Below are 25,184 nucleotides of genomic sequence, written 5' to 3'. Positions count from 1 at the left end.
CCATTAATGGAGTGAATGTACAAGTATGTGTGTTTATGGGTTCAAAAGGATTCAACAGGTTGCATGCACAGAAGTGCCCGGGCAGGTAGGCAGGGCTTTACACTGCCACTACTACCAGTTTAGCCAAACTGGTCAGAACGGGGAGCAACTCACCACTGATTATCATCCTGTATTTTGATATCTAATGACTATAGATATTCACAGTTTAAGGACTAATATTATTGTTTTTTATATGTTTTATTTATACATTTTTTCTTTAGTAAACATAAAAACTAATAACATGAACAATGTGTTGTCTGAATACAGTTAGTTTTCAAAAGTAATAATAGTAATTATTAATCATTCTCTTAAGCTTTTAAGTTTCTAACTTCTTTTTCTGTTAACTAACCATTGGTAAAATGAATCCCATGTTAAAAAGTATTCTGTTTCTTCCTTCTCCTTTATTTTAAGTGTTAATCTATCCATCTCTGCACATTCTAAATTTTTATTACACTTTCATCTGTAGGGATCTCATCATTTTTCCATTGTTGTGCAAAAACAATTCTCGCCGCTGTTAACACATGTAAAATTAAATAGACATTTGCTTTATTGTATTCTTCTGGTAAAATACCCAAAACAAGAATATGTCAGGTTTTAAATCAATATGTTGCTTTACCATTTTTTCTAACCATTTATGTACTTTTGTCCAATATTTTTTTGCCTTTGGACATGTCCGCCACATATGATAATATGTGGTATTTGATTACATTTCCAACATTTGGCGGACATGTTTTTAAACATCTTTGTCATTCTTGCTGGTGGAAGATGCCACCTATAAAACATTTTATATAAATTGTCCTAATGGCTAAGGACTAATATTATTATAGCTTAGGCTGCACTCTTGTTTATATGCAACTGATAGATAGAATGCCAAGTTCTATTTTTAACCTAGCTTTTATTTGTTATCTGTCATTATTTTATTCTAGAACTTTTAACTAGATATCTTTTGAATATTTTTAAATATTTATATTGATCTTTGACTGTAATAAATATTTCAATTCAATTCTGTTCACTAAAGGGATGGGGAGAGTCACTCTTCTTCCACCGTACATGTGGTAGCTTCAACCCTGATCAAGCCATTGTTTTATTGACTTTTAAATTATGTTATTTTGATTTATGTCATTTATATTATGTTTTTTTTTAAAAAAAGGAAGCATTGGACAGCCAATCACTTTTCAAATGGTTGGGACACTACTCAACATGGAGAATTACCAACAAACTGTTTGCCCTTAATTTGCTCAATCATTAATGCATGAAAAAAACAACTTTTTGCATACAAACACATATACACATTGAGAAGATTTTAAAGGTTAATACACAATTGAAATTGGAGGCTTTTCTTTTGGATGTCAGGTTAACCTGCTCTTACTTGAAATGTTGATATTTGCCATTAAGATCATGTCAGGGTCAAGGTATGGCAGCTGCCCCATAATATATAAACAACTTCTTTTTGAGATTGCTAAGTTAGGTTTTTGTAGTTACATGTTCCAAAATGAATTTCTAAGGGAACACACATCACAGGATGGTGCTGTTATTTCACAGTATAGAATCACTGTGCTAAGTTCAGAATCAAAACACAGCTCAGGTTGTGATCAGACACATATTTTCTAACCAGAAGGGCAACAAGAAATAATTGAGTGTTTCTTAATTTGAAACGTCAATGAGACCAAAATGAGGAAAAAAATCATGAACATGTTTTCAGGCCTTATGCCAGCTAATACAGAATCGTGGCATCTGAGACAAAACCTCTAGTGTTTTTTCCTACATCATAGTAATGGGCTCTACTGCTAAAGCAAGGTCATGGCACATACTTGAAAGTAAATCAGGAAGACTGTAATTGGGGAGGGTATGTTTTGCAAGAACAAAAAATGCTTATCAACAGGAAATATGCATGTGTAAAGCTTGTAGCAATTATGGGTAGTTAGAAAGTTGATAAAAGTAACAAGAATTAGACAACTTGCAGACCACAGCTAAAAGTTAGGAATAGAGGTGGCCAGCAGCAAATGAAATGTGTATTAGATTACTCCTAGGGCATTCATTAGGCAAGGCTTAGGAATAGGGACAGCTAGAGACCAATAGAACAAATTATATAGGATTATTACTAAAATGTTTATTAGATGAGATTTCTTATTATTTCACCTTGTCCCGCCTTCTCCTTTAGTGAAAATGTATAAAGCTTTCTTAATCCTTGGTTCTTGGCCTTTTGGCCAGGAGCTCTTTTTCCTTGGAGTACTCCAATAAAAAGCAATCAGAAAACCTGCACCTTGTGTCTGGCGTCCATCATTGGCTTCGGCACCAGGCTCTGACCCAAATTGGGGACAACAATAGCAATATTAAAAAATATAAATCAAAAGAACATTGAATTCATATTTCATCTACTACATTGTTTGTTAAGAAGATGCTTAAAACCTGAAACAATAGATGTGGGTCAGTCTCAAAAAAGTGTAGCTGTGGTACAGAGCTTAAAACAAAAAATGTAAAAACAAATTTTGCATACAAACACATGTACTCATTGAGAAGATTTTAAAGGTTAACATACAATTGAAATTGGAGGCTTTTCTTTTGGAAGTAATGGGCAAACATCTGGAAAAAGTCGTAGAACCTTATTTTTAAATATCTCAATTGTAGCAAGATTGTTATATGCACAATAGTGGATAGATTTGATCTTACCCGCAAAGAAGGAATGGTTGGTGAAGCTGATGGAATTAGCAAAGATATCTAAATTGACTTTTTTAATTAGAGAAAAAGCTACACTTTTGTCTCTGTCTGTTACTGACTGGAAGCTGCTAATAGCCTTTTTCTGAGAAAAAAAATATGAAGTTATGACTTAGTTTTGATGATTAAAAATAGATGATAGAAAAAAGAAAAACTTGTTTTTGTAATTATAGAGTAAGAGATAATTTTGTATTTGTAATCATACTTGCCATAAAGGAAATCAGAAACAACTTCTATTTCTTTCTATTTGTTCTTTTTACCCTTTTAGCTTTTTCGTGGTTCTTTCTCTTTTCATTTTACTTTATATCATTTCTTGTATTTATTTTTTCTTTAAAATTCTTAATAAAAATTATACAAAAACAACCCCGCAAAACATCGATGTAGTGCGTTCTTGCTATTAAAATGATGCATTCCCTGTTGAAAAGGAATCTAATATAAAGCTACAAACATCATTATATATTTATAAAAATATGTGGGCATTTTTCTATTCTCTGCATGTTAAACAAAAGGATATTACAGGGAAGATATAGGGGGGGGATACAATTGAGATGGCCGAAGGCAACTGCAAAATTTGCACGATGAAAGATTTAGTTTGTTTTTTAAGCTTGAAGAGGAATAACAAAATAAGAGAGTTGGAAGGGACTAAACTGTTTAAAATGATTACTTTGGGCTTGAGGTTGTAATGATAGGGTAGTTGAATCAGGAGAGGACTTGAGAGGTGCAGATGGAAGGTGTGATCTCCACTTTCGGGGAGGCAGGGTTACGAATAATTTTTAGGGCTGGGATCGGCCAGTATTGACAGGACACAGATAATTGGTTTAATTAGGTGAAGAAAACCAACATTTTTTAGGATAGGATCATGTGGTCTTTTGTTCCCATGTTTGTTTGTTTGTTTAGTCTGTCACTCGTGTACAAGATAGCAGGAATAAGAATAAACATGAATAAGAAAACAGGAAATGGGTACAAATAAATGGAGACAGTAGGACAGGGATGTTAGGCATGCTGGTGCGCTTAAGCTACTGACCTCTTAGAAATAGGGTGAGGTCAACAGTAGACAGTTTAAAGTTAAAGTTATGGGGGTTTGAGGATGTAACAACAGAGTCAGGTAGTGCATTCAAGGCATTGACCACTCTGTTGCATTGACATTCTGTTAACCAAGTGTCTGTAAGGGCCTGCCTCACCAGGCTTCTCAAGAAACAGAACTCTTGAAATGAACGGCATTTCAAAAGGAAATTTTATTGGAAGTCAGTGACAGCAATTCAATTCAATTCAATTCAATTTTATTATTTGTATGCCGCCCTTCTCCGGGAGGACTCAGGGCGGCGAACAATTCAAGGGGGAAAAAAAGGGGAACATAAAAGACAAAATACAAATAATAAAAGTAGACAACAGTCGCACAATCATACATGTCGAGAGGGGAGGGAACTCATCACCCCCAGGTCTGCCGGCAAAGCCAGGTTTTGATGGCTTTTCGGAAGGCCTGGAGAGAGGTGAGGGTCCGAAACCCTGCAGGGAGTTCATTCCAGAGGGCCGGAGCTGCCACAGAGAAGGCCCTTCCCCGGGTAATAGCCAGGTGGCATTGGCTGGTAGATGGCACCTGGAGGAAGCCAACCCTGTGAGATCTAGTGGGTCTGTGGGAGGTAATTGGCAGCAGGCGGTCTTTCAAGTACCCAGATCCAATACCATGAAGGGCTTTATAAGTTACGACTAGCACCTTGAAGCGTATCCGGAGACTGATCGGTAACCAGTGCAGCTCGCGGAGGATAGGTGTAACGTGGGTGTACCGAGGTGCACCCACAATCGCTCGCGCGGCTGCGTTCTGGATGAGTTGAAGTCTCCAAATACTCTTCAAGGGCTGCCCCATGTAGAGCGCATTGCAGTAGTCCAGTCTTGAGGTCACAAGGGCGTGAGTGACTGTTGCGAGTGCCTCCCGGTCCAGGTAGGGACACAACTGGTGCACCAGGCAAACCTGGGCAAATGCCCCCCTGGTCACAGCCGACAAATGGTGTTCTAAAGTCAGCTGTGGATCCAGGAGGACCCCCAAGTTGCGAGCCCTGTCTGAGGGGGGTAGCCTGAGTGACGGAATATTGATCAAGTTTTTGGGAGGAAAACACAACAGCCACTCGGTCTTGTCTGGATTGAGTACAAGCTTGTTAACCCCCATCCAGACCCTAACAGCCTCCAGGCACTGGCACATCATAGCAGAGAGAGTGTAGGCAGAATCTGAATTTCATGTGCTGGAACATTAAGTTAAACCAGTGGTAGGTTGCCAATTTTTTTTACTACCGGTAAAAAGAAGCATCCGGGCGGGTGAGTGGAGCCTCCCGCCACCGCTATTAGCAGTTACCCCACCCGGACTGAACCGAGTGCAACCCACCTCTGGGTTAAACTGCTCCTTTCAAAGCCCCTTCCCATGTTCAGCACATCTTTGAGCCAAGGTGTGAAGATGTTGTGAGAACATCAGGTTGAGACGTTGATAACAGGCAGTTCACAGGCACCATGATCTAACTCCTCCAGTGGTGAGACAAAACAAATGGCCCAAGGCACATTCTTTCCCCCCCCCTCCTAACATCCCAAATGTACATCAAAGCGAAGAAAAGGAACAAAGAAAATCCCATGTAAGCAGTAGTCCCAAATCCTCCCCACTACCCCCAAAAGGTCCCTATAGAAATCAATGGGACCTGACAGTGTCTCTCCTGTTTTTTTTTTATTTTCCCCAAATTCAGTTCAGCAATATTAGCTTCTAACCACTTGAAGCAGTGGTGGCTTCTAGATCCTGTTCCAAGTGGTATGGTTGGAACGCGCCCGGCGGCATCCACATGGACATGCTGTGCACGTGCGGGTAAGCACTGAAGACTTAAAAGACCAGTAAGGAGCTTGAGCGGGCAGGTGAGCCCTCCGGAACACCATACTGGTATGGTATCCAGTGCTCTGGGCAGGCTCCGGTATGCCCGTACCAGGGGGTACCGCCTGCAACCCACCACTGACTTGAAGGGATTAAATGTAGCAGCAAAACACAGGCATAATAAAGAAAATACCTATGCCCAGGGTATAGGAGCACATGAAATGTAGGTACAGGGACTAAATAGAAAACCTTTCCACTCAGTTGTAGTGTTGGAAGATGGGGTCATTTGATGAAACTGAGTAATGACAGGTGCGAGGCAGAAAAACTCCGGCAATCTTGATAAATGAAGGTTGAACTATGGAATCTGCTTCACAAAAAGCATTGGTGGTCATTGAATTTGTAGGACTGTGGAAGTATCATCAGATGAATCCTTGGAGGACACAATCTACATGAGTTTTCATTCAGTCTAACATTTGGGAAGCGAAGGTGCACTAGTATAACAATGTCATTGCTGCGTTCATATTACAAGGCCAGTCTGAAATTAGCTGGACATAGTTTAGTGTTTTGTGCACGTAGTAATTACTGTATGCATCAGTGACACAGGAAAGTAAAAATTGCCCTAATTCAGTAACAATTGTTAAACATAGGTAAGCTTGTCACAAAAAGGAAATGGAGGGGAGGGGAGCGGAGGAGAGGAAAGGAGAAGGAAAGGGAAGGGAAGGGAAGGGAAGGGAAGGGAAGGGAAGAGAAGAGAAGAGTTGAGTTGAGTTGGAAGGGATCTTGAAGGTCTTCTAGTCCAACCTCCTGCTCAGGCAGGAAACCCTATACCATTTCAGACAAATAGTTATCCAGCATCTTCTTAAAAACTTCCAGTGTTGGAGCATTCACAACTTCTAGAGGCAAGTTGTTCCCCTGATTAATTGTTCTGTCAGGAACAATTAATTAACTGTCATTAATTAACTGTCAGGAAATTTCTCCTTAGTTCTAAGTTGCTTCTCTCCTTGATTAGTTTCCACCGATTGCTTCTCATCCTACCCTCAGGTGCTTTGGAGAAAAGCCTGACTCCCTCTTCTTGGTGGCAACCCCTGAGATATTGGAACACTGCTATCATGTCTCCCCTGGTCCTTCTTTTCATTAAACCAGACAGACCCAGTTCCTGCAACCATTCTTCATATGTTTTAGCCTCCAGTTCTCTAATCATCTTTGTTGCTCTTCTCTGCACTGTTTCTAGAGTCTCAACATCTTTTTTACATCGTGGTGACCAAAACCAGGTACAGTATTCCAAGTGTGATCTTACCAAGGCATTATAAAGTGGTATTAATGCTTCACAGTTGTCATTTCACGCAGAGAAGGTTGTTTTAATGTTGGAGAAAGGGTTCTTTTTTGTCATTGAATCTTACACTCTGCTTAATGTCAGATCCAAATTAAACCTTTTATAACAAATAGCTCGCTAGCTAGCTTCTGCTTCAAAACAGACAGTGAAGAGGAGCTCAGTTTGTATCTGGGTAATTGGTCTCACTGTCAAACTGGTCTTATTGTAGGAAAGTTTTCTTTAAATTTAACCAGAATTTCCCTCCCAGTCATTTAAATCCATTTTTCCAGATCCTACACAGTGGGATGACAGAGAGTGGCTTTTTAGTCCTCTGTTTCAAGAACTCCCTCAGGCATCTGAATAGTGCTGTCATATCCCCCGCTTCTCAAAACTAAATATACCGGTTCTCTTAATATGTCTTCGTAGCTCTTTATTTTCCCGTTCTTAAGCATAATTGTAGTCTTTTCTGAAGATGTTCCAATTTTTGGTTTCCAAATTTGGATGCAGTACATACAAAAGGGGTTGAACTAACACAGAATAGAGTATGACCATCCATGATTTGCAAACTGTACATCTGTTTGTATGCCCCAAGCTAGATAAACTGTGTTCATCTAACATATTTTTTTCAAATGGTCTTGTAAGATCTTGTGAGGAAAGGGGTCAACCTATTCTCTAAAGGACCTTAAGCAGTAGTGGGTTCCTACTGGTTCGGACTGGGTTGGCTGAACCGGTAGTAGCTTGGCGGCCTGGGTCGCTGGAACCTGCAGTGACCCACGACTGCCAGGCTCCCAAACCGGTTCTCCAGGCAGTGTCGTAGGAGCTGCCATCTTGTTTTTTGCTTCTGCGCATGCGCAGAGCAATTTAGTTGTACTACGCATGCGCGTGCCGTTCGCATCAAGCGTGCACGTATGGCACGTCCCTGAGCAAACCAGCAGTAGTCTCTGCCAGAACCCACCCCTGACCTTAGGGCAAGACATAGTAGATGGAAACCAATCAAGGAGAGATTCAACCTAGAACTAAAGAGAAATTTCCTGACAGTTAGAACAATTAATCAGTGGAACGATTTGCCTCCAGAAATTGTGAGTGTTACAACACTGGAGACTTTTCAGAAGATATTGGACAACCATTTAGTTTGAAATGGTAAATGGTTTCCTGCCCAAGCAGGGGGCTGGATTAGAAGACCCCCAAGGTTCCTTCCAACTCTGTTATTCTGGCAACAAGAGAACAACAATTCTGAGTTCATATATTGTGCTAAACCCTAAACTTTAAATAACAAGGAAGAGTCCTGCGTTTGTGCTAAGGCAGAACTAAACAGAACACATCAAGACTTAGTCCAACACAAAAGTACACCTATTGGTTTTACTGCTACACAACTCTTTCCAAAGTCAACAGCTTTAACATTACCATTCTTTAGTTCTTAGTTGCTGTAACAGCTAGTAAATCGGTTATATCCTTCCTGTAATAACTACAAATCTGTTTTTTCTGCAGACTAAATATATCCAACCCTTTAAATCCTAAAATTGGATTGGTTAACCAACTCTTCTCTGGATATACTGAACTTACCAATTTCTTTCAAAATTTTGACTTTCAGTTAGTCCCACAATTGTGATCTGTCACACAATAGAGTAGAAGTACTGGTTATACAGCATTATACAGCATTATCTAGCATTATATACATATACATATACATATACGCATACACACATACACGCATACACACATACACACATACACACATACACACACACACACATACACACATACACACATACACACATACACACGTATACGTACACACACACACATATATGAGTTTTCACTAGAAGCACATACTTTCCATAAGAATCCCATGCCAATCCAGCTAATCATAATAAAGACAGTGGCATAGATTGAAAGGCCAGTGACATAGATTGTCATTGTTTGTGCAGAAATATTTGATAGGTACAGTAAATGTTAACCCGTCAGGCTAAGAATCCACAATATCATTTCCATTCTCTTGGAGTTGTTTCAGTTAGGAACTCTGAAAAAACCACTGAAAGGATCAGTCAACAAGATATTTTGAAGGGCTGTGGTGGCGCAGGGGTTAAAGGGCAATACTGCAGCCGATTTCTACTGAATGCCGGCTGCCTGCAGTTTGGCAGATCGAATCTCACCAGGCTCAAGGCTGACTCAGCCTTCCATCCTTCCAAGGTTGGTAAAATGAGGACCCAGATTGTTGGGGGCAATAGGCTGACTCTGTAAACCACTTAGAGAGGGTTGTAAAGCACTATGAAGCAGTATGTAAGTCTAAGTGCTATTGCTAAGGGGAGAAACGTCTCCCAACACCAAACCTTCTTTTAGTACTTGCTATTGAACTAAACAATTATAATAGCACATCAGCTTGTCAAGAAAAAAGGATTTGATTACGAGGATTACTGGGCAATCTCCCAGGGAGCAGATGTTTTCAGTTCTGCTCACTGCAAGCCATTGTTATGGTTCATCAGATAATCAGACAGACATTTAGACTAGATTTGGCATTTTTGGTCCACCTACTGAGGCTTTCCCAAAAATCTGGGATAGGCAGGTGTTGTTTAATAATATCAAAGGTATTGTTTTTATATACACAACTATGTGAAATCATAGATTCCAATTCCCTAGCTAGTATTGGCCTTTGCATGTACCCTGTTTCCCCCAAAATAAGACCTCCCTGGATAATAAGCCCAATCGGGCTTTTGAGCACATCTGCTAAAATAAGCCCTCCCAAAAAAATAAGACCTTCATGAAAATATTGCAACACAGCAGCAGACATGAGATGACCACGCTTACCACTTCTTCCACCTCAAAAATAATAAGACCTCCCCCAAAATAAGGCCAAGTGCTTATTTCAGAGGTCAAAAGAAAATAAGACCCCGTCTTATATTTGGGGAAACACGGTATCAAGTTCTTCCCATGAGCCCAGGATGTTGTAATGCATTGACCAATGTATATGGATCCAAGCCGTGCAGCCGTTTGTAATTGACAGATGGACAGTTTATCAATGAGCAGATTTTCTAAGTGCTTTCCAAGATTTTTTTGGTATAACAACCCGTGTGCCAATACCTACTGGGATCACCACAACCAGTTTATGCCATGAACTTTGCACTTAGAATTATGATGGTTCATCACAGTCACTCAGATATTTAGACTGGATTTGATGATTCTTAATTAGATCAGTTTGGATATTTACCTGGTGACTACACACAAGTCAGCCTTCAACAATCCAGCACTATTAAAAGGCAAAAGGCATGCCTTCATGTCCTAGTGGACAACCATTTCAATATGAGCCAGCAGCGTGCAGCAGCTGCCAAAAAAGCCAACACAGTTCTAGGCTGCATAAACAGAGAGGTAGAATCAAGATCACGTGAAGTGTTAATACCACTTTATAATGCCTTGGTAAGGCCCCACTTGGAATACTGCATCCAGTATTGGTCACCACAGTGTAAAAAAGATGTTGAGACTCTAGAAAAAGTGAAGAGAAGAGCAACAAAGATGATTAGGGGACTGGAGGGTAAAACATATGAAGAACGGTTGCAGGAACTGGGTATATCTAGTCTGATGAAAAGAAGGACTTGGGGAGACATGATAGCAGTGTTCCAATATATCAAGGGTTGCCACAAAGAAGAGAGAGTCAAACTATTCTCCAAAGCACCTGAGGGTAGGACAAGAAGCAATGGGTGGAAACTAATCAAGGAGAGAAGCAACTTAGAACTGAGGAGAAATTTCCTGACAGTTAGAACAATTAATCAGTGGAACGGCTTGCCTCCAGAAATTGTAAATGCCACAACACTGGGAGTTTTTAAGAAGATAACCATTTGTCTGAAATGGTGTAGGGTTTCTTACCTGAGCAGGGGGCTGGATTATAAGACCTCCAAGTCCCTTCCAACTCTGTAATTCTAGTCTAATATACTGTATAAACTCAAAAAAGTCTGTTCTTCCTGACTTGGAGTGAGCAAAAAATACTCAGGTTTGAGTCATGAAGGTAACACAACCAGCACCTTGGCTTGTACTTCGAAACAGACTGATATCCAGTGTAGATGTTAGAGTAGAGGTGCCATATGGGCAAACCAAGACATGTCCATAACTTTGAGCTACAGCTTCCAGATGGCCTTCAAGGACAGTCCCACATAAAAACTGGAAGATGACTTATGCTAAATTAAAGTTTATATGCATTTGGACATACATGCAAAAGGAAATCCAGAGTTACAAAGGAGTGAATGATGTTATAAACGGTGATTCATAAACAACTAGAGAAATCTCATTATTGTATTAAACAGGTACAAATGCCTGGAGCTAAGCTTTATTGAATTTGCGATAATTACTTCTTCCATATGTACAAGTTTTTAAAAAACACTGGCTGATATGCTGGCCAAAACATCTTTGACTAGACTGAATTGGATTAGATGATCTATCATTCAGCATGTTATAGGACTCTAGCTATTAGCATGTTTGCTTGAATTAAGACATTAGCTTAAATCATAAGATGTTTTATTGAAGCATAATGTTTTATGTGAACATAAGAACTGTATTGTGTAACCTAAATTTAAGGGTTTAAACTCTGGTTTTTGCACAGAAAATATGAAATATCTTGCAAGGATTTAGGATTTAAACTGGTAGTCTGAAATACAAAATTAAAATAAAGGGGGAATCACAAAATCTCTGTTGATGACTTTTCTGAATCTGAGCCCTTCTGCAATAGTATTTTGCATTTCAAGATCACCTTTCAGTGTAACTGACACCATGTTGTTGACTGTGTTTTGAAGCATGTTGATCTATTTCTGAATTTTGTGGACAGACTGTTTTGTCATGAGTGGAAGTATTGCCTTGTCCTGGCTGTTGGATGTGAGCCAGCCATTGCTAAAATCCCTGCTTCCAAGGTGTAAGTGTTCTGTTCCTGGAGCATCTCCTCTTACATACACTTTCTCCCAATACAGTTGTCACAGTAACTTGCAACCATGGCCAGCATTGTGGGGAAAGTGTTTATTTGCAAAACTGGGTGGCATTTTATCTTCACACTTCTCAGGGGCTTTTAAATGTAGCAAAGAAAGAGAGCAAGTCAGGTGGGAAGGCTTTAAAACATTTGCTTACGTTTCTTAAAGTTTAGAGTTTAGAGTTTAGAGTTTTATTGGGATTTATATGCCGCCCTTTTCCCTGAGGGGACTCAGGGCGGCTTACAACCACAAGGGAGGGGGGTGCAGTGTCAAAAACAGAACAGTATGTGAACAAAGAAAAAATAGTAAAAACACAACTTTCATTCAGCAATCAAACACTCGGGCGGGTAAATTGGGAACCTATCCCCAGGCCTGCTGGGAGAGCCAGATCTTGAGGGCTGCGCGGAAGGTCTGGATAGTGGTGAGGGTACGGATCTCAACGGGGAGGTCGTTCCACAGGGTCGGAGCTGCAACAGAAAAGGCTCTCCTCCGTGTGGTTGCCAGTCGGCATTGACTGGCAGATGGAATTCGGAGGAGGCCCAGTCTGTGCGATCTAATTGGTCGATTTAGGGAGGTAATCGGCAGAAGGCGGTCTCTCAAGTACCCAGATCCACTACCATGGAGTGCTTTAAAGATGGTCATCAGTACCCTGAAGCGCACCCGGAGACCAACAGGTAGCCAGTGCAGCTCGCGGAGGACGGGTGTGACGTGGGCGAACCGCGGTGCGCCCACTATCACTCGCGCGGCTGCATTCTGGACTAGCTGTAGCCGCCGGATGCACTTCAAGGGCAACCCCATGTAGAGCCCATTGCAGTATTCCAGCCTAGAGATCACAAGGGCTCGAGTGACTGTTGTGAGGGCCTCCCGGTCTAGGTAGGGCCGCAACTGGCGGACCAGGCGAACCTGGGCAAATGCCCCCCTGGTCACAGCTGACAGCTGGTGGTCAAAAGTCAGCTGTGGGTCCAGGAGGACTCCTAAGTTGCGGACCCTATCTGAGGGGTATAAAATTTGACCCCCCAGCCTAAGCGTTGGTGTATTAGCCAAATTATTGGGAGGGAAGCACAACAGCCACTCGGTCTTGTCCGGGTTGAGTACCAGTTTGCTAGCACTCATCCAGTTCCTAACGGCCTCCAGACCCTGGTTCATCACGTCCACCGCTTCATTGAGTTGGCACGGGGCGGACAGATACAGTTGCGTATCGTCCGCATATTGGTGGTATTTTATCCCGTGCCTCCGAATGATCTCACCCAGTGGTTTCATGTATATGTTAAATAGTAGGGGGGATAAGACCGAACCCTGCGGCACCCCACATGTTAGGGGCCTCAGGGACGATCTCTGCCCCCCGACCAACACCGACTGCGACCTGTCCGAGAGGTAGGAGGAGAACCACCGTAAAACAGTGCCTCCCACTCCCACCTCCCGCAGACGTCGCAGAAGGATACCATGGTCGATGGTATCGAAAGCCGCTGAGAGGGCAAGGAGAACCAGGATGGACGCATAGCCTCCATCTCTGGCCCTCCAGAGATCATCGGTCAATGCGACCAAAGCGGTTTCTGTGCTGTAACCAGGTCTGAAGCCGGACTGGAAGGGGTCAAGATAACTAGCTTCCTCCAAGGCCCGTTGAAGCTGGAAGGCCACCACCTTCTCAACAACCTTCCCGATAAAGGGGAGGTTGGAGACAGGACGAAAGTTGTTTAGAATGGCTGGATCTAAAGATGGTTTCTTCAGGAGGGGTCTCACCACCGCCGTTTTAAGTACAGCGGGGAAGTGCCCCTCCCGAAGGGAGGCGGTCACAACCGCCTGGATCCAGCCATGTGTCACCTCCCTGCTGTTGGCAACCAGCCAGGAGGGACACGGGTCCAGAATACAAGTGGAGGCACTTACAGCTCGAATGGCCTTGTCCACATCCCCAGAGGCAACATCCTGGAACTCAACCCAGAGATGGTGTGGCAAGTGGTCCTCCTGTGTCTCGGCTGGATCTACTGCGGTGGAGTCCAAGTCCGATCGAAGCCGAGCTACTTTGTCCGCCAAGAATTGAGCATAGTCCTCAGCTCTACCCTGCAAGGGGTCTCCCGCATCCCTCCTATTGAGGAGGGAGCGGGTTATCCTAAACAGGGCGGCTGGGCGTGACTCGGCGGACGCAACCAAGGCAGAGATGTATGATCTTTTTGCAGTTCTTAGTGCTCGGACATAGTCCTTGGTGCAGGTAGTTAAAAGTGCTCGGTTCGACTCGGACTTATCGGACCTCCACAGGTGCTCTAGGCATCTCCTCCGGCGTTTCTTCTCCCGGAGCTCCTCGGTAAACCAAGGAGGCCTCCGGGATCCACTGACCCGGAGGGGCCGTAGTGGCGCAATCCGGTCAAGAGACTCCGACGCCGCCGAATACCAGGCGGCGGCCAGAGTCTCCGCCGAACTGTGGGCGAGAGTATCAGGAATAACCCCAAGCTCCGTCTGGAACCTCAACGGGTCCATAAGTCGCCTGGGGCGGAACCACCTGGTCGGTTCCTCCTCCCTACGGTGGGGGTTTGGCCTCCGGAAGTCAAGCCTCAGTAGGCAGTGGTCTGACCACGACAGGGGTATGATCTCATTACCCCTCAGACCAAGATCACACATCCACTGCTCCGAGAGGAATACGAGGTCGAGCATGTGACCCGCTGCATGGGTTGGGCCCCGAATTACTTGGGTCAAGCCCATGGCTGTCATGGAAGCCATGAACTCCTGCGCCCCATCAGAGCGTTCACCGAGCGATGGCAAATTGAAATCCCCCAGAACTATAAGCCTGGGGAACTCAACTGCCAGCTCGGCTACTGACTCGAGGAGCGAGGGGAGGGATGCTGCAACGCAGTTGGGAGGCAGGTACGTTAGCAGCAAACCCACTTGACCCTTGAGGTCCAACTTTATCAGCAGGGACTCACACCCGACAAGCTCCGGAGCAGGGACCCTACGAGGTAACAGAGACTCCCGGATTACAATAGCCACACCGCCACCCCTTCCCTGGGCTCTCGGCTGATGAAGCACCTGAAATCCCTCTGGGCACAGCTCTACAAGGGGGACTCCTCCTTCTGTGCCCAGCCAGGTTTCAGTAATACATGCCAGGTCTGCCCTCTCGTCGACAATTAAGTCCCGGACGAGGGGAGCTTTCTGAACAACAGACCTGGCATTTAGCGACAACAGCCTGAGACCAGGGTCCTGACTGCTCGCGCCATCTGGTCTTGGAGTGGGACTCAAAGGGCCGGAAGGAGGGATCTCTGTGATGTAGCGAACCCTCCTTCCCCGGTAATGGCCAGCCCTAAAGTCCCCGCCGTATCTGCCTCTCCCTGTCAAAGTTAAGGACCCTCCCTTATAAATCATTCCTTATAGCATCTTTTCAAATTTTCTTTGTAAAAATGTATATTTGATAATTCACATAATAACTGCAGCTAGGATTGTATTTGTACAATTGGAAAAATTAATAGATCACTATGGATGAGAATGTGATTAGGAAAATAGAACGTGCAGAAATGAATAGGTTAACATTTGAAATTAAAGAGGAGGAACAATTTGATTATTATAACTTATGGGAAATATTTTATCAATCGTTAAAGAATAAATATAAAAAGTGGAAGTGTATAAAATATTTGCACAAAATATTTGTAACCAGATGGTACACTGTTTAATGGAAGATAATGTTTGAATCAAAATAAAATAAAATAAATTGAAAAAGAATTTCTTTGCCAATACCTAGAGAAATGTATGCAAAAATGTGTTCTAAAGAACACAGAGAATGACACAATACTTGGTTCTCTTTGTAAGACATACAGTGGGACCTTTTCTTTACTCCATGAGGGCTGGTAGCCCATGGAGTGGGAATCCCACTGGATTATATTCCATGTATTCCTCCTCCTTCTGGAATCAAAGATAGTAAGAACTAATTGAATCAATCATGGTGTTCTTTCTTCCCCAATCTGGTTCTTTCCAAATATTTGCACTAAAACTCCCAGATTCCCAGCTACATAGGCAATGTTTAACTGAAAATTATTTACCTGGAAATTGACAGGGGATTATGGGAAATGCAGGCATCTAGAAAATAGTATAATGTCTTTGATTGGACTCATACTTCACCATGGTCAATTGAATCTACCATAAGAACAATTAACCTAGTCACTGTTTTCCAAAATCAATTCAGATTTGAATATTTGCTGAACTCACAGGTTACATCTATATAGTACAACTTAAATGGTTGAGATTAGTCTGTCAATGCAAGATTAATGCAACATGTCAATGCAACATGTGAATTTATCAGAGAGACTCCAACCTAGAACTAAGGAGAAATTTCCTGACAATGAGTATAATTAATCAATGGAACAGCTAACCTTCAGAAACTCCAGTGCTCTAGAGCTCAATCTCTAGAGGTCCACAGTGGTATAGGCTGTCCTGCTTGGGCGGAAGGTTGGATTAGAAAACAAGATCCCTTCCAGCTTTGTTATTCCGTGTTCTTTATATTGACCCAACACTAAACAACACGTTATTGTTTATCATAGGAATGATGGGCAGGCAGCAGCTCTTGTTCCTTTTCCATGTGCAAAAAAGCCCCCACACCAATGGATTACCTCCAATTATTTCCTCCTCTCCCTCCACTAAAATGGTTAGGGATGTCAATCAATGATTGACAGGTGCCTTTGCAAATGTATATACCCAGTTTATAATCACAACAAAAACAATACATCTAGCAATTACATCAACAACAGGAAAAACGTTTCGGACATGAGATTTTAACGCTAGTGGTGGAGAAGAAAAGGAGCTGATGGCAATTAGGAGAACGTTTGCATACCTTCATTTTGTGCATCTTTTGAAACCAGAGACCCTTTTCAAGGCCTTGGCTAGCTCCAATGGATTACTGAAATGCACTCTACATGATCCATGTTCTGATCTGGACACCCTGATTACACCTGTGTTGCACTTTTGCTCTGCAAACTGTACAGCACTGATTGCCAGTGTGCTTCCAGGTGTAATTCAAGATGCTGGTTGTTACCTATAAAGGCCTTCATGGTAACCAAGATAACGGTCAGATAAAAGTCATTTGAGTCTGAGGCAGATATATAATTTGAGAAAACATCTCAGACTTAGTTCTCTAGAAAAAAAAGGGAGGGAATGGGGAAGATTAAAGATTTTTAATATTGTAAGTGGTGTTAGCCTCCTAACTTTGGGTTCCTAGTCTGATCTATCTCAAAAAGTGGGGGGGGGATTCTCTTCCAAACACCTGGCTTTTAGAGTTTTGTAACGCTGTAAAACATCACTCTTGCCCTAGGTATGGGGTTTGAGAGGCTAATTGAGCCCAGGAGAAGAGAGGCCATTTGCAGATGACTGTTGTCCTCTTTTGTCTTTATGCATGTTTATTATTCTAAAGAGCTGAATCTGATTTTTAATGTCATATTACGGTAGTGACCCAAAGTCACTGTTTGAGATAAGCAGCAGTACAAGTTGATTAGAGAAAATAAATAAGTCGGCTTATAAATAAACCAGAAAAAATTAAGAGATTTCTCTAACATAATTTTTTTTTCTCAACCAGCAGTCCAGATGGGCTAAAACACAACTTCTCCAGGACATTTGACCCAGCAGCATGATTCTGCAGACTTTCTGCTCACACAGCACAGCTATTTCAGATCTGGGAGAAGCCACTGGATCAGTTTTCCCCTTTAATCCTCAAGTCTCGTTTTAAGCACACTACTAGTAGGACTTAACACTACTCTAAGCACATATAAGACTGAAGTTGTGCTTTGCTGCCACTTTTCGTTATGATTAGAGTAAATCTGGTGGCAAATGTTGAAATGTCTGGGGGGGGGAGAGGTTGGATCACTTCTGAAATGCAGAATGTATGTCAGGTTGAACATCCTTTTGCCATTGGCATTGTTCAAAATGTCTCTCGACTTTTCCTCCAGCTCAAAACCCGAAATGGTGCCCCTTGAAAACTCATTCTGGCTCAGCTGCATTAACCACATGTCAAATTAGCAGCACTTTGCCTTATAATCTCTTTTCTTCTATGGAGTCCTTGGTGCTCTCTGGCCTTGATTGTTTGCTTGCAGACGTTTGGTTACCAGAGTTGGTAACGTCTGCAAACAATCAACCAAGCCCAGAGAACACCAAGGACTCCACAGTTCAACCCTGAGCTGCAGATATTCTCTTCTGTCACCTAATTTATTCTTTGTGTTCAGCTGCCATTAAAGAGGAGAAGGAAAAGAAGAAGAGGATGATGATGAAGAAGAGGAGGAGGAGGAGGAAGATGAGAAGAAGAAGATTAGGAGGAGGAGGGGGAGGAGATGAAGAAAAGGGGGAAGATGAGGAGAAGAAGGAGATGAAGATGAGGAGGAAGGAGATGAAAAAGAGGAGGAGGAAGATGAGGAGGAAAAGAAGGAAGAGGAGGAGATGAAGATGAGGAGGAGGAAGGAGATAAAAAGAGGAGGAGGAAGAAGAAGAAAGGAAGATGAAGATGAGGAGGAGAAGGGAATGAAGATGAGGAGAAAGGAATGAAGATGAGGAGGAAGAGGAAGAGGAGGAAGAAGAAGAAGAAGAAGGAAGAAGAAGAAGGAAGAAGAAGAAGGAAGAAGAGGAAGAGGAAGAGGAAGAAAGAAGAAGAAGAAGGAAGAAGAAGGAAGAAGAAAGAAGAAGGAAGAAGAAAGAAGAAGGAAGAAGAAGAACAAGAAGAAGGAAGCAACCACCGGAGGACTCACCCCTCTCCCTTACTGACCCCAGAAGTTTACCACTAAGGGAACTGGACCCTGTGAATCTAGAAGCCCTGGTGCCGCCCACCTAAACTTTCCCCAGCCATTTCAAGGGCGCGCCGAGCGAAAAAGGGAGCAAAGAAGCGGCTCCGAACGGGTCAAAAAGCTCCGGGCAGCAGTGAATCAGGTGACTTTGAATGCCTCCCCCGGCCCCCCTCAACCTCTGGTTCTTCTGCCGTTCCCATTATCCAACCAACCAAAGTCACCCGCTTGTCCCCTCCGCCCCCTCTCCCCCTCCCCACGGGCTTCTCCTCTTTCCGATTCAAACCCCTTGCTCTGCTGGCCACCGCCCGCCCTAAAAGAGCAGCGACCAATGAGAAGAGAGTTCGGCTGCCAAATCGGGGAAGGGGTTGGCCAGCAGGACCCGGACGAATAGGGCGGGGCGGGGCCGTGGCGGAGGGAGAGTGAGCGGGTTAGGGTCTATAAATGTCTAAGCAGGCATTTAAAAAAGGAGAGGAGGCTCATTGGTATCTAGAAGTTTGTGTCTATAATTTCTCTCTCTCTCTTTTTCCTTTCTTTCTTTTTTTCTTTCTTTCAGTAAGTGTTTTCTGATGACACGGGAGTCCCTGCTCTAACAAAGTTTCCCTCCTTTACTTTTTCCGCAGGTAAGAGCTTGTGCTGGAGATTGTGTTAATAAACAAAAGCTAATTCGAATAACCATTTTTTCCATTTCCTTTTATATATATATATATACATTGCATTTAAGCAAGACGTTTTTTAAGAATGTTGTTTGTTCTAATGTAATTTTAGAATGGGTTTCTGGATGGATTTAAAAACAGCAATGCCCTGGAAGTGGGATTCATGGGGTGTAACAATTCATTTACCCAGGAGTAGCCCTTATAAAAACTGGTGGCGTTTACTCCTGGTAGATGTCTGTGGCTGAGCAGGTGTCAGCCAGTAGATGACCCCTAGTTGACTCTAGATAAATTGGTATTTCCTCTGGTTGGTTGGTTGGTTGGTTTGGTTTTTCCCTTGGGGAGGGGAACAGAGAGACAGCCAGGTAATTTCACAGCTTTTTGGCTAAATTGGGGAGTTGGAAAAAAAAAACATTTTAGAATTGGGCACGTCTGTATCCTTGCCAAGAACATTGCAGGGTTGATTTAGGCCTCTGGGCCTTATTTTTCTGCTGCCCCTTTCATTGTGTTCACCTGCCTTATCTTCTAACAATCTCTCAAGTCAATTGGGTTTGCTTCCTCACACAGTAGCCAGAATTGTAAGGTGCACACGGGACTTGCTGATGGTGAATGCACTTCTTCAAAATGGTTGCAACCAACAACTTAAATAATAAAAATTCTGAACTGATACAGCAGAGATTTCAGCAGGCATCCTTCTCCGGTAAGTAAGATAGTTTGACTGGGGTGGGGGCTAGGTCTGAACAGGAAGCAATCCAGATTTCAGTAAATTAGAAGTGCCCCATCTGATACCATGAGGCCATGTTTAGCCTCTGAAGACTGTCAAATTTCATTGACAGATAGTGCCTTTTAATAAAACACAGTGTTAAATTTTCATCTGGGCTCATGCAGTACTTTTGGAAGTCATATCTCTTGGTGTCATGCAAGCACCAAGTATGCCCTTCGCCCAGGATTGCTGCATACAGTGTATTGTGTGAAAACATGAGGTGTATCCTAATACTATATTTAGGAAAGAGAGTTTTGAATATTTTCTCTAGTGCAGTATTTGTAGATACCTATCTTTTGTAGACAGAAAAACAAAAGCACACAGTGAAGCTTGACTTAAAATAGCCTAATACTGAAAATTGTGCTTGATTCATGAATTAAGGGGTTGAGGTGTAATTTTTATGCTTTCTACTGAATTTAGAAGTCTCAGCACACTTTGTCAATATGATAAATAGTTTGCGTCATAAAAAAATGATGGAGAATAAACAGCCCAAACTAGCATTAGGCTACAAATATAAATCTTTTTCAGGTTCTGCTGAAAGAAGAAATAGCTCATTCAATGTTAAGTCTTAGCATTTCAGAAGCATATTGATGTACTCCAGAACTTTTAGTCTTAATTAGAAACTGTGCAATTATAGATGTGATGCTTCACTGGCATGCAAGCCAGCTGGAGGATCAGAACCTAGGTATTTAAATATAATTCCTTTATAAATAATGACACCATATTTGTTTTATATGGGAATATCATCTTTTTTTAAAAAAATGGCAGCAATAAAGATAATTTGTATAATATCTAATTAATGAAGTATAAGTAAATTGAATGCATTACTATTTTCTGCAAAACTGAAGCTTGAAGGGTATGTAGCAAGACCTAAAGATGTTTGCTTAGAATTAACCATTAAGACATGAGCTCACTGATGTTTCTCTAAAGTGTGAACAAAGTGTGAAAACTGCTTCATTTCTCTTATCAATTTCAATTGAGGGATGCATCTATGTCCAGGACTCTCTTAATTTAGCAAAGTAAACAAGTTGATTCTTTTTTGGCATGCAGCATGGAACAACTTGGCTCTGGTCTTGACAGCCTGCCAAAATTGTAATCTTTAGAAAAACATAGTTGGATCTCCTATTTTTTTTTATGAGTCTATTGTGCTGTGTGTGTGTTTTTCTGCATTTTCTGTTCCATCTGGCAAGCTGTCTGTCCTATCTAGTGGCATTCTGGCTTTAGTCTGATGACCCACAGCTGTTTGTGATGGTACATTTGTGCGTATGATACTTGCGATGAACTTAAATATAATAGCTGGATGCTAGAAGTGGTGCGTGGCTAGTTTTTTGATAGGGAGAATCTCTTCTAATTTTCACTTTTTTCTTTGCAGACTTTGACTATTGGGATTTTGTAGCGCCTGAACCCAACTTTAATGAGATGGTGTTTGAGGAACGAACGTGTCAGAATCTAATTAGAATGCTGGAGAACTGCCTCTCTAAATCAAAACAGACTAGACTGCATTGCTCTAGGGTCTTAGTCCCTGAGAAATTAACACGGAGGATAGCTCAAGATGTCTTGCGTCTCTCTTCTACGGAGCCTTGTGGTTTGCGGGGCTGCATTATTCATGTCAACTTGGAAACTGGAAATGTATGTAAAAAGCTGGATAAGATTATTTGTGAGCCCAGCGTCATTCCTACTTTTGAGCTGACACTGGTGTTCAAGCAAGACAATTGTTCATGGCCTAGCTTCAGGAGTTTATTCCCCAGAGTTTGTTTCACTTCTAGCTATAAACAGACTCTGATCTTGAGCCCTGGGTTTCGTCTAATTAAGAAAAAATTATACTCCTTGATTGGGACTGTGGTTGAAGAATGCTGAAAAGTGTACTAGAAAGTGTCCTGGAAAAGAGAGCTGAGCTTACAGCCCTTAGAAGTAGAAGGGATATTTGCACAATAAACCATTGATGGTTTCAGAACTATCTGGTGCTATGTAAAATAAGGAGTGCAGCTCCTTGATACTTGAAACATTCCTTGGTTAGCAAAGATATGGCAAGCCCAATAGACACACTGATTGCTATTTATTGCTAGCAGTTGAACTACATGGTTTGGCATTCTTTGATATTTGTTTTTAACATGAGTTTCCTGGATTCACACTGTTTTTAATCCAGATTGGGGAAAATTTCTCATAAGCTTTCAAGAAACAAACTAGTCTCTAGAACTAAATATATCAAAGAGGTGGGAATGATGCTTCCAAAATACTGTTCATTGCTGCATTGGTAGCATCAAACAAAAGAGACAAGACATAAGATAATTATGAGAGATTTTGAAGCTATTGATGCTTTTTCTTCAAGGCCATCCTCTTAACTAACAACATTTGTCATAATTCCTCTATAACATTCAAAAGCCTTACATGGCTTCCTGCAACCTGGTATCTTCTTGATGTATTGCCTCTACAACTATTGGCACGCCCATCCAGCATGACCAAAGGCTGGAAATTTTAAGTCCCAACATTTGTAAGGAGTGCCATCTTGAAGAAAGTTATCTGCCATGATTGACTTGCCTTCTGTGCTAAAAGATTTGCAGGGAGCTAGCTTACCCAAATAACCATTGCATTAGAATTCTACACTCAGTTTTATAAGTACAATAGTGTTGAAGTCTACAAAACATTTTACGTACATTTGGCCTTGAACGGTTTGTGTTGCTTTGTAGTCAATTTATTAGAATGCGTATTGTTGTCATGCTTTATTTTTGTTAGAATGCCCAATTTGGAAGGTGAAAGCAGTCTATGGGGGTTTTTTGCCAATTGTAAGTGAAGAGCAATAATCTAAAATCTACATGTCCAGTTGATAGTCATAGACAATGTCAGAAGCCATTGCTTCACTGTAAACTTTGAGGCTCTTATTGAACTGATTCCCGCAAAGAATCAATGAAATGCCCTCCTTTCCTTCAGTGATTTTTGGTTCAGTTATGGAAAAGATAAAGATAAAGATAAGATAAGAAAGGTTTGGGTCTCCAGCTTTCTTCTAGACACACATATACACTGCAGATATTCATAATCCAAGAAGCGCACACTATAATTCTTAGCATATTCATACACAAATATAGATGAATTCTCACTTCAGCAGGATTGGGAACAAGTCCCAGATCTTGTCTCTTTTTGATACGACATTGCAAAGCTGGGAATCCTAATTCTTCTCAAACTGGTGCCATTTAGATAGACAGGAGACCAGAATTTCAAGCTTTTTTGGCCTAATGACTATGTATTATGAGAACTACAGCCTCATTTCTGGAGAGAACTATCTTGGAGAAAGGTTGCTCTAGATCCTCAGCTAACATTTCTTCGTGGCAATAAATAAAGAAATGTAATACCTACTATTGACCTTTTAGGAAAATCTGTAAACATTGGGAAAGATGAGATCCTTGCTTCCTAGGAATTAGGATAATATATTTTATAGCATTAAGCTTTCATGGGTTGCAACAAATAAATAACATTACATGTCCCTTCTAAAAGAAACAAAAAGTGTCTTTTTTCCCCAGAATATCTCAATGTCTCAGTGGGGACCAGACTCTAAATTGTACAAGCAGAAGGAAATGAGGGAAGGAAGATGAAAACGCCACTGGATTTTTGTTTCATTTTTGTGTAGTAGATCTTGCGTCTTGCCTTGTATGCTGGGAAGTGGAAAAGATAGATGAATCCAACTATTCTTGTGAAACACTCTTTTCTTTAAATCAGTTTTAATAAACTCTTTAAATTACGATAAACTGATATGTAAAGTATGTAAGGGTTATTTTTGCTTTGTTGAATTTAATATGTGAATGATAAAAACATATGTAGTCTAATGCAGGTGTTTTGGGAAAATCTCTTAAAATGCAGAAGACTATGAATTATATATAGCTGACTTTAAACTTGAAAGTTGTGCACTTCTGTTTGCCGGTCAACTGAGACTATGTTGTCCTGGCCTTAGATCTTTATAAACTAGTGTTACATATTCTGTGTCATAGCCCATCTACAGCATGGGTTCTTGCATCTGGATTCATCAAGCTTAGGATACTTTCCTTAGCAAACTCAGGAGACAAACAGAGGCAAGGAATAATTAAAATGACAGCTGTGGCAGCAAAAAAAAAATTGCTTTTGTTAACATTAGAAGCCCAGCGTTTTAAATTTTCTAATGTTGTTATCATTGCTTTGTGAGTTTGTACATATGTTCTGAATTGCACTGATGCAGCAGGCTCCCTTATCATTGTGGAGTTAGGAAATGTTTTTTTTTTCCTTACTTCTGTCATAGCAGTGTTCTTAAATGTGATACTTATGTAAGTCCATCTCTAAATAAAAATATATATTTTAATTCCCAGTGCTCGGGTTATCATTGAAAGCATAAAGATATTTTATCTGGTATTTGTCATAAAACCAGTGTATAAAGCCAGCACTACTTTTCTTTGGAATGTTATAGATTTCATATGAGATGATTTTCAGATAAATAAATAGTGAGTCACTCATCCATTAGTATCTAATCCTGTTAGTAATACAATGTTCAACTATGGTGGCCACAAATACCCTAATGAAAAAGTATAGAAAAATTCTTTGAAGAACAGAAATATAGAATGACTTTAAAATACAATGTTACTTCAAACATGCAGCTATTCTCATAAATTGGGTTGAGTCCACATGTCAACCTGTGAATTATGATTTGGAAAAAAAAACACCACTTGAATTAAAAATTACTATCATCCCTTGAAATTTCTCTGGATTAGCAACATTTGAAAGTAAAGTTGGGGATAAATTCTAAACCCCCCACAAAAATTCAATTTAAGTATTAGTGATTTGGGGCATCACTATGATAGGAACACAATTCCCAGGATATGTTTAAGCCTAGGAAATGTTTACCTGTGGCTCACTTAGACTATCTTATTTTTTTTTCTAAAATAAGCATTGGAATTCCTAGTATATTTCCTATTCACTATTTTATCTGGGGAGCAATAGGAACCTTCCCTTGTTGTGTTTAGGTCGCAAAAGAAGAGCAGGGTTTTCTGCAGAATTTGTTTTTCTAAAAATCTTCACACACAGATGAACTTAACCTTCAATGCTTTGATGATTTTATATTTTATTGAAAACAGACTTCCCAGGAGAAGGACATAATGAAAGATGAAAGACAGTAGAGTTGGGAGAAGATGCTGAATTAAGTTTACTGTGGG

At 41.3% G+C, this 25,184-nt stretch overlaps 1 protein-coding gene across 1 annotated transcript; it reads left to right on the top strand.

The window, feature by feature from the left end:
• Window positions 1-18,790: 18,790 nt before the first annotated feature.
• DDIT4L (DNA damage inducible transcript 4 like) lies at window positions 18,791-24,337 on the top strand. Its single transcript, XM_032224571.1, has 3 exons — window positions 18,791-19,220; window positions 19,818-19,950; window positions 21,386-24,337. Exons 2-3 carry the CDS (start codon window positions 19,860-19,862, stop codon window positions 21,868-21,870), a joined length of 576 nt encoding a protein of 191 aa, XP_032080462.1. The 5' UTR covers window positions 18,791-19,220; window positions 19,818-19,859; the 3' UTR covers window positions 21,871-24,337.
• The last annotated feature ends 847 nt before the right edge of the window (window positions 24,338-25,184 follow it).

The sequence above is a fragment of the Thamnophis elegans genome, chromosome 9, assembly GCF_009769535.1.
Source record: "Thamnophis elegans isolate rThaEle1 chromosome 9, rThaEle1.pri, whole genome shotgun sequence".
Lineage (NCBI taxonomy): Eukaryota > Metazoa > Chordata > Lepidosauria > Squamata > Colubridae > Thamnophis > Thamnophis elegans.
Note: the sequence above shows the minus strand (reverse complement) of the source record. Positions and strands in the feature narration are given on the sequence as shown.

Bases quoted from the DNA above. Each gene is read 5' to 3' on its own strand.
- DDIT4L (XM_032224571.1), top strand. From the start codon at position 19,860: ATGCACTTCTTCAAAATGGTTGCAACCAACAACTTAAATAATAAAAAT. The intron at 19,951-21,385 runs GTAAGTAAGATA...TTTTCTTTGCAG, and splicing joins TCAGCAGGCATCCTTCTCCG to ACTTTGACTATTGGGATTTT.